This window comes from Dermacentor albipictus, chromosome 9, assembly GCF_038994185.2.
Source record: "Dermacentor albipictus isolate Rhodes 1998 colony chromosome 9, USDA_Dalb.pri_finalv2, whole genome shotgun sequence".
Lineage (NCBI taxonomy): Eukaryota > Metazoa > Arthropoda > Arachnida > Ixodida > Ixodidae > Dermacentor > Dermacentor albipictus.
In genome coordinates this window covers 10,331,237-10,348,578 of record NC_091829.1, presented here as the reverse complement: position 1 = coordinate 10,348,578, position 17,342 = coordinate 10,331,237, and the positions used below count along the sequence as shown (strand labels likewise).

The 17,342-nt window shown below is 46.6% G+C and overlaps 2 protein-coding genes across 5 annotated transcripts in view; one reads left to right on the top strand and one right to left on the bottom strand.

Annotated features, from left to right (window-relative positions):
• Positions 1 to 9,549, top strand: part of LOC135911161 (excitatory amino acid transporter 3-like) — a 51,083-nt gene extending 41,534 nt beyond the window's left edge. For all 4 annotated transcript variants that reach the window (XM_065443345.2, XM_065443343.1, XM_065443346.1 and 1 more), the window contains exons 6-10: positions 522 to 705; positions 2,465 to 2,698; positions 3,433 to 3,627; positions 5,745 to 5,879; positions 7,037 to 9,549. In XM_065443345.2, the coding sequence (XP_065299417.1) occupies positions 522 to 705; positions 2,465 to 2,698; positions 3,433 to 3,627; positions 5,745 to 5,879; positions 7,037 to 7,178 (890 nt within the window). In that variant the 3' untranslated portion in view covers positions 7,179 to 9,549. The remainder of the gene's footprint in view (positions 1 to 521; positions 706 to 2,464; positions 2,699 to 3,432; positions 3,628 to 5,744; positions 5,880 to 7,036) is intronic.
• Ent2 (Equilibrative nucleoside transporter 2) overlaps positions 1 to 17,018 on the bottom strand; it is a 125,178-nt gene extending 108,160 nt beyond the window's left edge. Inside the window, exon 1 of the mRNA XM_065443348.2 lies at positions 16,884 to 17,018. The gene's annotated coding sequence lies outside the window, so the exon portion shown is untranslated. The remainder of the gene's footprint in view (positions 1 to 16,883) is intronic.
• Positions 17,019 to 17,342: the final 324 nt, after the last annotated feature.

Sequence of the window (17,342 nt, the reverse complement as noted above, 5' to 3'; positions counted from 1 at the left end):
CACTGGAACAATGACATTGCGAGTTTGTTGTGGGTTAAGCAACGGGTATAGTCCTCTAGAACTCTGTCCTGAATATGGTCCCCTGAACAACCTGTACTTGATACTCCCGTAGCTGGTCATGAATGCCCACCATACGCGGTGTGGCGTGCTAATTAAGGCGCTCCCGAAGATTTTCAGTTGTCAGTCCCCAGGCCCAAGCGATCGCAGGTTTCAGGGTCACCATGGCCCGATTCTTTAACACACATTTTTTAGTTCCTTAAGCTTACAAAATTTTCAAAACATTTTTACTACATATACATTGCGGTCATCCCGGCGAACTAAAGAGCAAAAATAAAAACTGCGTCGACAAAGATGCGTTAGTGAAACAATTTTTGGTTGGTGGTTCACACAGTAATTTGTCGCAGAATACTGGAGTAGATGAAGAAGGTGTTTGCAATCCACGTGTTTGCAATCCAAGTGTGTGAGTAAAATAAGCACAAGATGGGGGATTCGGCTTGACTCGATCACTCTACTTCGGCCAGCATCTATGTACGACTGGGACTACAAGACGGTGCAAGACCCCGGCACAAACATCCTGGGCCTCATCGTTTTCTGCATCGCGCTGGGAGCCACCGTGGGACAGATGGGCGAGAGCGGAAAGCCCCTGCTGGACATATTCACCTGCCTATCCGACGCCATGATGATCATCACCAAGCTAGTCGTTTGGTGAGCCACGCACGTATCTTCTTTTCAAGTGAACTTGTTTTCTATGACGCCTACATAGCAGCGTTGTACTCTGTTCAGGTAGCGATTAGAATAAGGCGAGTTAGAACGGCTGACCTGAACACACGTGACTAAATGGAGACGCAACAAGCATATCGCTGAACTATAAGCTTAGCGTGTGTCGTCTCCCTTTTCTCCCGTGCATTCCGTTTAGCATTTTAACTTGCCTTAGCCATGAACCAATCAGCTTAGGTTGAATACCATTCAGCCGGAAGCGCGCGAAATTCCCGCGAAGTCTCACCGCCCCCGTTTTTATGCGAAGCATATTACTAGAGCTCAACCCAGCTCCTCAGGCGCGGCGGTGTCGCCTTCAATACCACGTGACACCGTGACGTCACGACAGAGGAGAAACGGGGCTCCAACTCGCGCCGTCGCTCGCGGCGTCACCTTCAAGGCTGACCACGTGACACCGTGACGTCACGACAGAGGAGAAACGGGGCTCCAACTCGCGCCGTCGCTCGCGGCGTCGCGGCGGTATATAAGCAGCTGCGCTTGCCTCTGCTAGACACTCACGAGGTGAGATGCCTCCTGGAGACAGAGCTGCTCGTTGGAATGAGAAGCGAAGGTTGCGGCGTGCTACAGAGACTGTTTCTAGGTGGCTTTGCTACGGCGCAGCGACTACGCACCCCGCATCGGACGCGGTGAGCGTCGAGCAACGCAGCGTTCGGCGCGACAACGAAATGTGCGCCTGAGCAAGCGCCGCACGCCTGAGCCGACGCCGATGACACCGGCTTTTCTGCGACACGAGCTCCTTAACGCTGTCGCGTTAAAATAAACACTCGTATGCTTCGCATCCTGGGCTTAACCTTAGCTAAGCCACAGCCATTTTTGCCACGGCGATATAATTTTGCTGAACATCCATCATGCTGTTTGCGTACGAGACTGTCACATTAAAAAAGACAGAGATCAACACCCCGCAATAATCGATGCCTTACGACGTTGATGTATGCAGCTTGCCAGAAGTACGCCAGCAGCGCAAACAGATAGATCAGTGCAGCTTCTCCGCCCTGGCAAAGTTGATGAGAGGGGCCTGTGAATGCGAAAGCCAGGATGACGGAAATAATGTGGACGCCATCTTCGTGCGCTATGGCTTTCTTCCATTTTTTTTAAATGAGAACGAAGCATACAACACTGCTTGCGGAAGAGACAAGACATTTGTCGTTGGATGTACGGTGAGAACTATCGAATCCAAGCAGACCCCATAGAAGCGAACAACTTGAGGATGTGAAGAGCCGCTATCAGACTTAGCCTGAACACGACGACACACTTCTAAGCGCTTCTCACTTCTCCTGCGTACGACGCTCCAATGACATTGCCCTTCTAATATTTACTTTGTCTAGTTCGTTCTCAAACCACAAGCGTTCTTTCTTTAATGCAAATGCCATGCACTAAATAAGGCAGCCATAAGCACTTTGAGCCTGGCGTACTTTCCAAATATATATATTTAATTGGGCAGATAAGCACTGCCGGCATTTCAACGCACTTGCGGGCGCGCGCGTATAGATTCGAAGGAGAACAGTGAAAAACCGCTCACCGTGTGCGGTTCGAGTGACTCGAACCAAGGTGTTTGCGCACTTGCCGTATAACGCCGAAATCCCGGGCAGACGCCTTCGGCGATTCGGTATGAAAGATAGTTCTTCGCACCGACGGCGCCAAGATCACAGCGACTTTTGGCAGGCACGAAAATGTTCTGCGCGCGCAGGTTCTCGCCCGTGGGCGTCATGTTCCTGGTGATGGCCAAGATGCTGGAAATGCAGGACTTCTCGATAGTGGCCGGTCAAGTTGGCCTGTACACCGTGACCGTTCTGCTGGGCCTCCTGCTACACGGCTTTGTGGTGCTGCCGCTGATCTATTGGCTCGTCATGCGGCAGCCGCCCTTCCGCTTCCTGCTCGACATGCTGCAGGCCATCGCCACTGCATTCGGCACCGCTTCCAGGTACGGGAGCCTCCCGTGTGATCCTTCTCGCGCGACATCAATGCCCGTGCACCTGCCAGATTTCTACGGATTTGAGATGCGATTGCTTATAAGACTCGAAATAGCACGGTACCCAGCTTGAACTTGCTACAACTGGACCCCTACTGCCCAGTACAACACTCGATTTGACTCTGCGAAACCGCAGCTGACGTAGTTGGAAAAAAAAAATTAGGTGTATCTTAGGTGGACCGCAGATTATCATAATTAGCCAGCACCTCTCCACCTCGGCGTCCATCATAGGCAACTGCGCAGATTCGGGACGTAAAACTAGACAATTTAGTATTACTTAAGATTGGTGAGTCAATCACTTCCGTCCTATCGGAGACGTTGCATCAGTCTGAAGAAATTAAAATGTAAGTTACCATTCAGCACGTCCTTAAACACTTGTGACTCTTCTTTCGTCCTAATCTGAAGCTGTAAGTACAACGTACTGTTAGCCCATGGGACGTGTCAAGTGCTTAACAAGTAGGACGGGTACCTGAAGCGACGAGTTGTAGCGCGACGCGTTTGCACTCTGTTCAGTGTTTGCAAGAACGACTAGACCCCCCCCCCCCCACTTCTTACAGCGGGGGATAGGTGGCTCTCTCTATACCCTTCCCTTCGAGCAATACTGGATTTAACTGAATTTATCGTAAGAGAAACCAACAAACTATACGGACCGTTTGCCTAGTATAGTCAAGTCGCTGCGTTCGCAGTTCTGCTACGCTACCGGTGACCATATCGACGCTGGAAGACAAGGTGAAGGTGGACCCGAAGGTGGTCCGCTTCTGCATCCCCATCGGAGCCACCATCAACATGGACGGAACGGCACTGTACGAAGCCGTGGCCGCCATCTTCATCGCCCAGGTGCGAAGAGTGCCCCTGGACGTCGGCAAGGTCATCGCCATCAGGTACGTCGTCTATCCACAGAGCTTCATACGCGTCAGTCCACGCGCCACTGGCGCACTGCGGGAGACGTCACGGTCAGCGGTGACGAAAATAAAAATGCGTTCACATCGTTTTGTAAAACTGACGAGCGGAAATGGCTACGGGAATTGATCGGTCGACGAGAAAACGCTAACCGCGCTTTATTGCAATTTGTAGAGGTTCGGTTTCCCATAAGGTAGAACCCAGGCAAGTGAATGAGCTTTCGCTCTAAATACATATAGATAATTCAAGTGTAAGCTATTTTTGAGTTCACATTGAGCGTAATTGTGTACAGGGTGATCATTTTTAAGTTTTACGGAATTTTTAGAAATCACCTGTGACAGATAGCATAACACTTCTCCTTGAGCTGGACTATTCGAAGAGGCGGACTTTACTAGCATGAGAAATCGAAACACACATCCATCTAATTGCCAAAAATTCACTAATAACTAATTAATAACTTTACGGGACATACTGCGATTTATGAATTGTAGCTGGTGAATTTGCAAGGTGTATCTATTTGGAATAAATTACCAGAATGACGAAAGTTTGGATGTATGCGCCATCAAACTTGCCGTAAAAAACGCTCTTTTACGCATCGAAGAACATAAGTAATTGTAACGCCCACACTTCGGGAAATAATACCCCGAAACTGGTGTCGTCCTAAAATCCATTTCAAGTGGACACCTCTTGCAAGCTCGCCGGCTACAATTCGTAAATTACAATTTGCACCGTAAAGTAATTAATTTAAAAGATAATTAGTGGAATCTTGTTGATTAGTTGAATCTGTGTTTCGATTTCTCGTGCAAGTAATGCCCGACTCTCTGAATGATCCATCTCAAGGACTAGAATTATGCGATCTCCAACATACTATTCTTAAAAATTCTATAAAGCTTCAAAATGATCGCCGTGTATGCTCTCTGGAGTGGCGTTCGTCGTATGAATAGTTGCGAGTGTAAGCGACATCTCACGTCCTTTCTTTCTACATCCATGACATAAAATAGGGTGTTTGCGGTGATAAAAATATGCGTGATATCGCCCACACATTATACTGGCACAAACCGACCAGAGAGCGAGAACACAGTCGCTACGAAGACTTGGCCGTTGTTGTAACGTTGTACAAAGGCAATGCTAAAGGGACTGACAACCGATTTTGAAGGACCTATAGTTTTTGATGGCGCAACGCAAAGCTCACCCTCGGTAGTGTTTACTTAATCTGCAGCGGTTACTTCCGAAAGAGCGCGGATATTTAGCAAGCAGAATTTTTCGATCTGAGCAGCCTGTAAAAAAGTGAGAGTCCCTCCTCCAGCAACGCTGAGAAGTGAGAGCGATGTCGACAGCCCGCCTCGCAAACTGTGAAAGCCGCCCATCGTTCTGCTTTCACAGGGGTGAGTGTAACTGTGGTCAGCCACCTACATTTTGACCTTTTCAACCACTTTTCAAAATAAAAAGCTGGTGCAATGAGTTCGCGTTGTTGTAAAGACATATTTGTACCACGTTTTTCCCCATGTACGTTCCCTACGTTATGGTTAGCTGGCCCCCGTTGTCGCTGTTCTGTTGACAGACGAGCCAAGCCAAGTCATCAAAGCCAAAGGCGAAGACAGCGCCACTTTTCTGCTCACTACAAACGAAGGCCTATGTGCACATTGTCAGTCAGGAACAGCTTTTTATAACACTACGAAAGTATAGTGCATTTCAATACTAATAAGAAGACCGGTAACCGCGTAGACTAGTTGAAGGTCACGGAGTGGACATCTTATGCAGCTTCATGTTTTTGCTGCGTGGGCCGCCAAAGGTCATTTTTCACGACTTTTAGTGATGAATTAAAAGTATAAATCCACATTTAATGAGAAAAACATGGCTCGTTCTAGCCACAACGATGGGGAATCATTCCATCAGCGGGGTTACCTCGATTCATGTTCCGAGCGATTGTCTGTATATCCCTTTGAGTCTCGAACATGACCAGAAAGCAGGGCTTTGTTACTCTGACGGCTTGACACCGCTTGCACTGTTTGCCTATCCGCAGCGCGTGTACAGCTTGATGCATTTATGCGGTTACATTGAAATAAACTTGCAATGGAGGCTGTTCACGTCACTGCAGCGTCACGGCAACCGCTGCCAGCATCGGCGCCGCTGGAATCCCGCAAGCGGGCCTGGTTACCATGGTGATGGTACTGAATGCGGTCGGGCTCCCTGCTGACGACATCACACTCATCATCGTCGTCGACTGGTTCCTGTAAGCATCTACGTGATCGAAAGGACCCGCGAACGTTGTCAGCCCATACGCTTCATTCTGTGTCATTTGCTGTGTCGCAAGCGCCCTCAGACCGAGTGCAGACTAGTGGAAACAAAGGCACTTTTCAACGTCGCCACTCGTCAAAAGCGTTTCTACATGTCTGTTAGGCCGCACATGCTCCTGGGCCCACTATCCCGGACCCAGCTACTGCCGCCAGATGTCGCCCTGCAAAGGAAAGCCTGCGGGGAAGCTCACTACTTTTCCAAGCGAGATCAGGATGCCTTAGAACACGCACTTACAAAGCGAGATTTAAGAAGGAAGAAGTGCTTGCTGCGGTAAAGCTAGGTAAATGATGGAACATATTTTATTAGAATGTCAAGATATCTGTCCAGCGGTCGATTTAGGCATATGTCGCCTCTTAGGAGCACCGGCGTTTAGCGAGAGCAAGGGGCGATTGGAAGATTGGTGGAAGAAAAGTAGGCAAACGACAAACAACAGAGGCGTGCAAAAACAAAGTCCACAATAGGGGTTCACAAAGTTTCGTTATGGGAATTCATCGTGGGTGGTTCTTTTTCTTTTCTTTTTTCTGTTTAAACATAGGTAGGACATTAGACAACATAATAACAAGGTGGCGCAGCCCACCACCCCGTTCCAAAAGGGACGCTCATAGCAGTCATCCATCCATCCATCCGGCCGCTCTCGCGCTCTGCACAGTAGTGGACGGCGCTGTATATGCTCACATTCTCGCACAGTTTTCCAAGGCTCCAACATTGTGATCAGGCGGGTGCACATGGTAAGAGTGCGCAGATTCAAGTATTTACGCTGTTACGGCCGCATATTGCGTAAGAAAAGAATTTTACTGATGGGTTTGAATCCAGACTTTATAGCGTCTACCGCAAATATACTATAAGTACGTCTGCGAAATTTTAGTTATTAAGTTAGTAATAGTTCGTGTCGCGCAATGCCTGAGGTGCAACATCGCTATTCATGCGCTGCGTAAATTAATAATCTTTTCCTCTGTAGTGAAACGCGTTAAGTAATCTTTGTTATTTTCTTAGTGTCTGCGGCACAGAGCGTACATTGCTTGCAATTAGTTGCAGTAATGCCGCCAAGTTCAGTTCGCATTTGACGCCGTTGTTGTGTGTGCTTCCTTACAGAGATCGCTTCCGCACAGCCATCAACGTCTTGGGCGACGCCGTTGGTGCCTGCGTCGTCGAACGCCTCAGTCTGAAGGACCTGGAGAAGCCTCATATCTCAGATGGTCGGGGCTCCAAGGACACCGTCATCACGTCAATGTAGACGACAGTTGTCCTTGCTGGCCTGGCCTTAAATGGTACAGAGGGTCGTCCACGGTCACTCTAGATGTGAGAGGTCAAATCGCGCGCTGGGAAAAGAACTTCTGTGGCTCGTTCCGAACCGTGACGTAACTCGCGTGGCTGCGGTAGCGGTAAAATTATTCGTCAGGCGTTTACATTGATTCGCGAGTATACCTAGTTCAAGCGCCAGCTGAAGACTCCACGTGGTTTCGAATGCCTGCTTGCGCACGCGAGCATTACTATCGACGAATCGCAGCGCGCGCTGAGATCTGCCTGGTACAGATGGTAAAGCCATGGCCTCCGAAATCGGGCAACGCGCAAGGATCGCGCATGATATTGGAGACCATGGTGAAACTACGCAGGTTCGTATGAGGCCCAGCAGTGGACTGTCTGTTGCTACAGCACTTAAGCCACGTTGAAAATGTATAAGTGCTTACATTAGTTTCGGCTTCGCCACGGGCCGGTTCCGTATGGCTGGCTTCCTGATCGTTTCTCTTAGACCCTTTCTCGATAGCGCTCAGGCTTGGTTATGCAAACTCTGGTTCTTGGCAAAAATGTGTCAAAATCTCTTTTTTTTTATAATGCAATCACAGCGTTTATTTATTATCGAAATTGTCAAAATGATAAAAGCGCGATTTGTCCACGTTATCACAGCAACTTCTGGAAACAATGCATGGTCCTTGGCGCATGTCCATCGTTAAGTCTGTGTAATATATTAGCAGTAACAGCTGCACAGGGTGAACACTTTTTCGATATACTAAACGTGTTATTCTACACGAAGCTCCAACAATGTCGGATCACAACAATGAAAGGCTGCTATATTGAACTGATAACTTCCACAACCTTGTATCACAGCGTGTTTATAAAAAAAGGTCTTCGAAAAGCTACGGTACATAGGCCACGTAATGCCTATCAGTTTCACACTGTTCCAACCTCCCTATTGGCGACTCCTGCCGGACACTAGCGCGAGGTTTCTCTCTGGTGATCTTCGTAAGAAACTATTTATACTACCTGGAACAGTCGGCAAAGCTTCACCTCACCGCCTGCCGCAGGAAGGCTGGAAAGTTGATTTTGCTCTCAAGTTTACTCGCTTTGCCTTCTCACTCAACGCGCACTCGTAATCCAGAAATCATGTAAAATAGTTTTTCGAGAGCTCTTCCTGTCAGTCAGACTATCATTCTTGAAGACATCCCTCTTCGTTAACCACCCCGTTTGTGCGACTAAATTGGGCAATTAAAGAAAGAACATTTGAGGAGTTAGAGAAGCGTACCCTTCATGTGTGTGCAGATCTAGGTTAATTTTCACCCTCGTTACCTGCAATGCCACAAGAGGCCACGCAAACCATTCATTTTTGTTTTTTCTCGATTGTACCTGTTCCTGTAAACTGTCTTACTTAAGATGGTAAACGTTGGCCAATAACTCAAGGTGACGCATACGCTGGCGAAAGCTTACGTGCGAAGGTTGAGCAGCCTAGTCGAACTCGGTGTTACTTATTTCATCCTCGTCCGTCATGCATTTCGCCATGGCCGCTATTGCGCTGTGCGCACATAGCGATACGAGTTTAAATGCACGACACTTATCATTTATTATAGGCCGAAATGAAGCGATGAACGCTGGTAATTATTGTTTCCTTCGGGTGCATATATGAGGTTATTTCAATATTTAAAAAGAAACAGAAGAATATCGCATAAATTATATAAAGTAAAAGTTATGTGATCAGTGGCAGTATTAGCGCGATTCTTAGCGAAATATTTAGAAACTTTGCGTGTATATATTGACCTTTATTTATGGTTAACTCCAACACGGGCGTCTCAAGATCAAGGACGGTGGGTTCAGAGATTACTTGCCCTGTACTCCGTTATAAAGCATGTTGTTTCGAATCGATATTGCGCCTAAGTCCACCTGCTCCCCGGACCCCTCCTCCGCCCAAAGTTATGACGCCACTTCTCACGTTGCTTATAGTAAATAGGCGGGTCTTGAAGGGCGGAAAGTATTTACTGTCTTGTGCGCCACACAGTGACTTCCAAACACAGAGTTCTGTCTGCCCCAACACATTGTACGCTAACCCTCTTATTAGGCAGTGAATGTACTAAGCACAGAGCTGCGAGTCAGCCTCTTGTAAACGGTCAAGTGCAAGCCCACTACCTAGGTTCGTCCCATTTACCTTGTCCCTCACAGTTATTCCGGTGTGAACGTCAACAGAAATAAAAAGAAAATGAAATGCGAGGGCGGGGATGGGAGCGTTTGCTGCTGTAAGACATCAGCTTTCGATGCACTTGTACATAACGCAACAGCGGGCGACCTTCATTCCTTGATCATCACGGCCATTGTTAAATAAAAGGTAATTTATTTCACGTGTTGTCACTGTGTGAATTTTCTCTCAAAGGCAACTTTCCTGAAGATCAGTCTGATGTCCGTACAAAGCAGGTAAGTTCTTGAAGCCTTAACATGTGCCCTTAATATATCGCAGGAATGACATTACAGCCACCCACTATAACAAAAAACGTTCAAGTGTCTCGTGCGTGGTCCCGTGGGAGGAAGCACCGACTATTACGACACATAAGTAGATGGACGAGTCCCGTTATCGATGAAACACGACGAATCGACTGAATACCTACGAATTCACTTTAAATAGCTTTTGTTAGCAGCTCAGGAACATCCTATGAGCATCCTATATGAACAGGAACATATGAACATCCTAAGTCAATAGTATACAAGCAGTAATGGCAGCTTTACAAGAACATAAGCATGTGATTGTTTACTTCCATACACTATACACCAAGCGAAAAGATGAAACAATGCAAAAGTCGAAATTATTAAACCGAAACAATATAAACTATATAAACTTACAAGTGTATGTGTGCGCGAGCGTGCGCGTGTTTGTGTTGTAAAGGCTTTCCGCAGGTATGCAACAGTATCCGGAGGATCGACAACGATGGTCAGCGCCGATTCATGGGGCGCACCTGCGAAAGTAGCGAGCGCAGGAGCATGCACGCGGAGCATCCTCCTGTCGCAGAATCGTCTGCTATGCTATTCCATCAAGCTCGACAGGGCCCCTGCTACTCATACGCTCACAACGGAAGGAGAAATACGCACATGCGCCTTTGAACTCCCACCTGCTGCGGTTGACCATCGTCTCCCGTGGCTCATGTCGGCACACAATTGTTAAATCAGCGGTCGCAATAGACATACGAACTGATACACAGCATGGGGGTTATGTCTGGCTGAATGGAGTACCCTTTCAGTACCTGGCAGACGATGTTCGGACAGGAGGACGCTCAGCGCGCGTATACGTGTCCTCGTTGCTTTCGCAGCTGCGCTTCGTGAAACGACGCTGACCGTTGTGTGTCAACGCTCCCGTGAGCTGTATATGGTTGCTGCCATGTAAAGGAGCGACTATGCCGCCGATCTCGTTGTGATCTCAGCACCATTTTGAGGAGGAGGATGGTGCTAGCTAAGGGCGGATCCACGGGTCGGCATATTCACTCACAAGTACACCGACTCATAGTTGCTCCACAGTGATTTCAGAAAGCTAGGATAGAGCGCGAGTGAGTGACAAAAGGTCTGATTGTACGAGGACGGGATCAAAGTACGGATGACTCTGAGTGGACGTGCAGAAGAAGAGTCAGTGCCGGTTAACGGCGACTTTCAATGAACGTAAGTGTCACAGCTTAGTGTGAGCGGATATGAGCAAAAATCTGCTCTGCTGTAGTCAACGGACTGGAAGGCGGAGAAGGCGATTCCAGTCCACAAGTCTGGCGATCTTATTAGTTTTCTGGAGTCTATAGCAGCTCACAGAAGCATGCTTTTCGTAAACGTCATTCTTGTGAGACTCGAACCTCACCATTAATATTGATTTTTCTCCCGCATTAGTTCTATCTTCATTGATTGAATGCACCTTCCTTGACTTCGCGAAAGCTTTTGACACCGTCTCACATCGACCACTATTACTGAAACTTAGTGCACTCAATCTTGATTGTAGCTTGCTTAAATGGATTGAATGTTTCTTGCAGAATAGGACGCAGTATGTGTCTGTTAATTATCATGACTCTAAATCATGTTATGTAACATCGGGTGTTCCCCAGGGATCAGCGCTTAGGCGTCTTCTTTTTCTTGTTTACATGAATGGCCTGCCTCATTTTGTTACTTCTAATATAAGGCTCTTAACAGACGACTGTGTTCTGTACCGGGTAATTTCTAATCTGTCTGGCATCTCCATCCTTCAATCCGACCTGAATAAATCTTCCCTTTATATATATAGTGGGATACATGGTTTATAAAACTAAACATTAACAAATGTAAAACGATGCGGGTGTCTCGGAAAACTGACCTGTCCACACCTCAGGACTATGATCTAAACGGTTGTCCTCTTCAGTTCGTCGACAGTATCTAGGCGTCCATATCACTAACAACCTGAGGTGCCAGAAGTATGTCCGCCATGTTATTAACAAAGCGGCGGTATACGATGGCAGCATTTGACTGTGATTGCATGTCTATAGTCCTTTCTTTCTTTATCTCTACTTTGCTATCACTTTACCTCCCCCTCCAATCCCTCCCCCAGCGTAGGGTACCAAACCGGATCTACCCACCTGGTTAACCTCCCTGCCTTTCCCTTCTTCTGTCTCTAACAGTACCCTTGGTTTTGTTCCCCAGAATTTCCGTCTCGCTTTCGTTCCATTGAAACTTCTGCTATACAAAACACTCGCGCCTTCTGAATTCGAGTACGCTTTAGCCATATTAGACTCGTGCGCTGGCTCGATAACACAGTCCTTAGAATCAGTTCAAAACCGATCCGCTAGATTTATCCTCTCTAACTACCAGCGAGCGTTTCTCGCATGAAGAAAAAACTTGATGTGCCGATCCTTTATACCAGACGTCATATTTCCCGCTTATGCCTGTTTCGTCAAATATATTACACTAATAATGAGCTAAAAGCTACACTTTTTACGCCTCCAAGTCACTCGTCATCCCGCGTTTATCACCGTATGAAAGTTGGGGTACAGTGTACTAGTTGGCGTATATAGCTGGGGGCAAGAGCAACTTCGAAGCCTTCATTCCGAAAAAAAGCTAAGACTGGCATCGCCTTCCCACCTTCATCGTCACCATGACGTGTTCAAGTCCGCTCTCCGTGATCATGTGTTGCCTCACTAGCCATTTTTATTAATTATTATTGCCACTCTTCCCTGTGATGCCTGTACGGCCCCGAGAGTAAATAAATGAAATGAAATGAAGGAGTGAGCATGCCGATAAGTGCGAATGAAAGTGAGTAAGAACGCGAGTGAGCGTTAGCGAGTATGCGTGGGCGCGAGTACCTGTGTCGATGTGTAGACGCGCATACAGCCCGAAATAGATATTGGCTGATGTTTGAGTGCCCACTTGTGCCGACCCAGGGGCGGATATAACCTTGCAAAGATATGCCGCCATCTTGTGGCTGCTCCTTCTTCGCCCCAAGAGAACAAACTCTACAATTTTATGGGAAAATTCTCACTCTTGAATCCCTGATCGTCGCCTTTTCTCTCAAGTATACCCCATTTCCAAATGAAGTCGCTCCTTCTTGATCAGTTCCTTCCACTTTGCTACGGTCACCAACTTCGTCCTCGATATCGCCTTCTATTAGCTTCTTAGGCTGAACCCATTTCCTCTCTCTATCAGTCCGTCGGAAATGCGTTCATAATTATGAGCAATAAAGAAATGATATCGCAAAATTAACGAAAATTGTTTAAGTTGAGCGAGTTGGAAAGTATTCGTAATAATCATCGCGCAGGAAATTTTTTTTGTTTTTATTTTCTTGCTTTGATCTTCCTTGTTCCTGATCGTCATCAAGCAAGATATTCCTCGACGTTGGAAAACCGTTCTTTCGACTCAAAAGAGCTTGTGAACCCGGACTCGCCCGAAAAAAAGGCTCAAAATTTAAACCACGGGAGAACGAAATTGAGCATCGGCGTTCGATGGTCGACCAAAGGCGTGGCACAACAATTGTCAGCGCTGTGAAACATCATGAGCAAGAGGCGTCATGGTGACCACCTAAACGCATGAGGCAGGAACAGTGCTCGCGTCCATAGCAGCAGTACGCGGCTATTACATCCGCGATACAAACACTCAAGCGGCACAGAAAACATGTTCATTTATTTGTTTATTCACATATCGCCCTGGTGGGCATTACAGAAGGGGGGGGGGGGCGATCGAGGCAAAGTGGAGGAACACCTGACAGCACCAAAGTTGTCCATTGAATAAATACAGGCATAAAATACAGCGTCCTGATGGGCATTACAGTAAAGGGTGTGGCAAGGTAGACAAACACTTCATTGCACCAAAGTAATAAATAGACACAAGCAACAAACACGGGCAATCAATCACTGGACAAAAAAAGGAATACGAACAAGCTACACATACTGACTAAGCATATCGGAAAACCATGCACGATCAGCAGCAGTATTAACAATGTCAGGACGCAGCCGGTTCCACGCATTGATGGCGCGCGGAAAAAAAAACGAGTTCTTATAAACGGCCGTGCGGGCAAAACTTTAATCTGTAAACTAATCTCGTCGCTCAGGCATGTAACTCGGTGCCTGTAAATCTCTACTTTTAACTAACGGTGCTTCATTGTACAGCACGTCCCGCAAAAATACGAGGTGGAATCGTTCACGGCGCAAGGAAAGGTCCACCCAGTTAATTTGACGTTTAATATTGGAGATGCTGCTAGGAAATTGATAACAACTAGTTACAAAGCGAACGGCGCGGTTCTGGATAGCTTTTAAGCTATTCACGAGAAGCTGCGTGCGGGGGTCCCACACAACGCAGGCATATTCAAGGATAGGTCGGATATTGGTTACACATAGTGTTTCCCTAACATTTTGCGGGGAATGCTTGAAATTTCTTTTAATGAAGTTATAAACGCGATCTGCCTTCTGAGTTATACATTGAACGTGGCGATTTCATTACAAACCTGAAGAAAAGGTAACTCAAGAAAAGGTAACTCCTCGGTATTTAGTTTCGTTAACTGTGGCGAGGGGCTGACCATTAATGTGATAATTTGATTGCATGGGGTTACGCTTTGGTGAAACGGATATAGCAGCACTTGGAAACATTTAAAGACATAAGCCAGTTTTGACACCAATGGGATATACTATGGAAATCTGACTGTAAAGCTAATTGGTCTGAATCATCTTTAATTTCCCTCTATAAAACACAGTTATCAGTATACAGCCTGATTTTTTATGTTATTTCAGAAGCAACATCATTAACATAAATTGGAAAAAGAAGAGGCCCTGTAACAGAGCACTGTGGTACTCCGGATGACACAGGAGGGGTAGCAGATTCAGCTCCATTAATAATTACTTTCTGTGAACGGTCAGTTAGATCATTTTGCAGCAATAGAAGAATATTTCGGGGTAAACCGAGAGCGGACAGTTTACAAAAGAGAAGAGCGTGACAAACTCTGTCAAACGCCTTCTGAAAATCACGAAGAATGCAGTCAGTTTGAAAACCATTATCGAATGAGCTAAATATGTCTTCGGAAAATATAATTTAGCTGTGTAACACAAGACCTCCCTGATCTAAACCAATGTTGATAATCGAAAAAGAAATTATCATCACTAAGATGGGAACAAATGTTAGTCTAAATTACGTGTTCAGGTGTCTTACAAGGAACGATAGTTAAAGAAATTGGTCTGTAGTTCGAGACGCTGTCCCTCTGTCCTTTCTTATGAATAGGCACTACATTTCCTATTTTTTCATTCTTGGGGGAGTTCATAAGTGTGCAGAGATTTTGCGAAGGGTACGTATAAATAAAAAATATATATTATGGGGTTTTACGTGCCAAAACCACTTTCTGATTATGAGGCACGCCGTAGTGGAGGACTCCGCGAATTGCGACCACCTGGGGTTCTTTAACGTGCACCTAAATCTAAGTACACGGGTGTTTTCGCATTTCGCCCCCATTGAAATGCGGCCGCCGTGGCCGGGATTCGATCCCGCGACCTCGTGCTCAGCAACCCAACACCATAGCCAATGAGCAACCACGGCGGGTCTACGTATAAATAATCAGATATGATGTCTGCACAAGATTTAAGCACAAAGCACGGTATTCCGTCAGGGCCAGGAGCAGAATTATGCTTTAGCTTACGAAGAAGATCAAGAATGCCAGACCTATTGATTGTAACCTCAGGCATGACCTCAGAAATGGCACCCACGGTAGCTGGGGTAAGTCCGGTAAGTCCGTGGTGCTGAGTCCGAAAAAACAGAGGCGATATATTGGTTAAAGCAGTCTGCCTTGTCTTCATCACTGATAAGGATGTTACGTTCATCTGTTATCGGTGGGATCCTGACCTCATCTTTATTATTAGCCTTAACTAAATTCCACAATTTTTGGGGATTACTTGCGATTCGTGGTCCAAGTAATAGTTTTAAAACTATTAACATGCAAAACTAGCTAGCCAACCAGTCTGTTTTGTTGAACAAAAAAAAAAGAAACACCTAATTGTTGTAAGTGCACGACAAGACAAATCTCGATGGTAATGAGGATTATTATTTCTAATGGTATCCCCTTTGGAACGGGGTGGCGACATGTAGTCACCTAGACAGCATGACTTAACCCGGTTTTACTACATTTATTGCAGTCTAGCACGTTGCCTGTATCTAATTTACCTTGTAATGCTTCTATTCCTGTCACAACCGCAGCCCCGTCTCTTCCCCGTATTTTTTCCCACCAATACTCTAAACGCCCCTTGCTTGACCAGCTCGCTAACCAGCTGACAATGATATCAACTTTGAACCAAAACGTATAGTGGTAAGTGTGCCCGCGGTTTGGCTGGGTGAGTATTGTTACTTAAAGAAAACACGTAGTCTAATTATATACAGGGTGTATTTACACTGAGATGCAAGGCTCTAACCAAATTAGCGGACAGCTCGCATACAGGGTGACATCGGCCTCTTCGTCGTCTTTTTCCAGTGACGGCTCTTTCCTTTCGCTTTCAGTATAGACGCGTAGTAATATTAGTGCGAAAGCATTGTACTCGTACGTCCCATGAGGCAGAAAAACCAGCGTCGCCCGCAACAGGTGGTACCAAAAATCAGTGTGACGCCATCAGCGTCTTGTATGACGTCAGTAGCGATACAGACGATAGTAAATGGTATAAAAACGTTAATTGCTAGTAATTTTGGGTAATTAACGTGTATTAAGGTGGATAGAGAGCAGTGAACTAAAGTTAAAGGAAGTTAGAGAAGTTGACTTAAGATGGAATAAAGTGAATTAAGGTGAAGTCATCGAAGGTGAAATAAAGTGGATTAAGATGGATTAAGGAGGATTGAGGTGATTAAAGTTGACTGAGGTCGATTAAGGTTGGTACAAATTAGAGCAAAGTGAATTAAGATAGAGTTGTAAAGGACACTTGACAATGTATGACGTCACGTATCATGAACTAACCAGTTAATTAAGAAGTCGCAATGCTTCTGCATTCAAATAACGTAAGAATACTTCGGTGATTCAATTTTGGGGGGATTCCATTAGAATGTGCCGAGTCGTCTCCTGACTTTTGCTGCAGCAGCCGGCAGTCCTGTTGCGTATATTTGTGTTTTTTCATTGCAAGTGTCTTGTCCAAAGGCAGCCAGCTCGGTTCAATACTTTCGCAGCGCGCGTCGCCAAGCAGCAGGATACAACAACACATCAAGAACCGAAATTCTCACTCACTCGCAGTTCTGCTGGTGTGGTAAACCTGAGCTGCGTCGCCGCTGGGACCACGCGGCTCTGCCGGAGCCAAAACAACAGCCCCGGCGGCGTGCATTCGCGCTCCTCTTGCGTGCAAAGTCCATCGTAAGCGGCAGCACCTCCGAAACGACGTCATGCAACTGCGTCCCTCGATGATCTTATACTGCATCGCTCCTGCGCGCCACCTCGGTCGCCGCGATGCCGCCGCTCGGACGTCACCTCGGTCTGCTCCACGTGTTGATCGCGACGGACATGCGCAGTCCGCTCCCGCGCTTCCTTGCTGGATGCGTCGTTGGAAGAAGCAAATCAACTTGGATGGAGCCTGACGTCACGCAGCCAGCATTCACAAGCAGCGAAGCCACGCATCCTCGTCTCTTTCTCTTCCTCAGAAAATCGCCCGAACACGTTGCGCTGCGGGCGGGCGTTTTTTCGTGGGCGCCA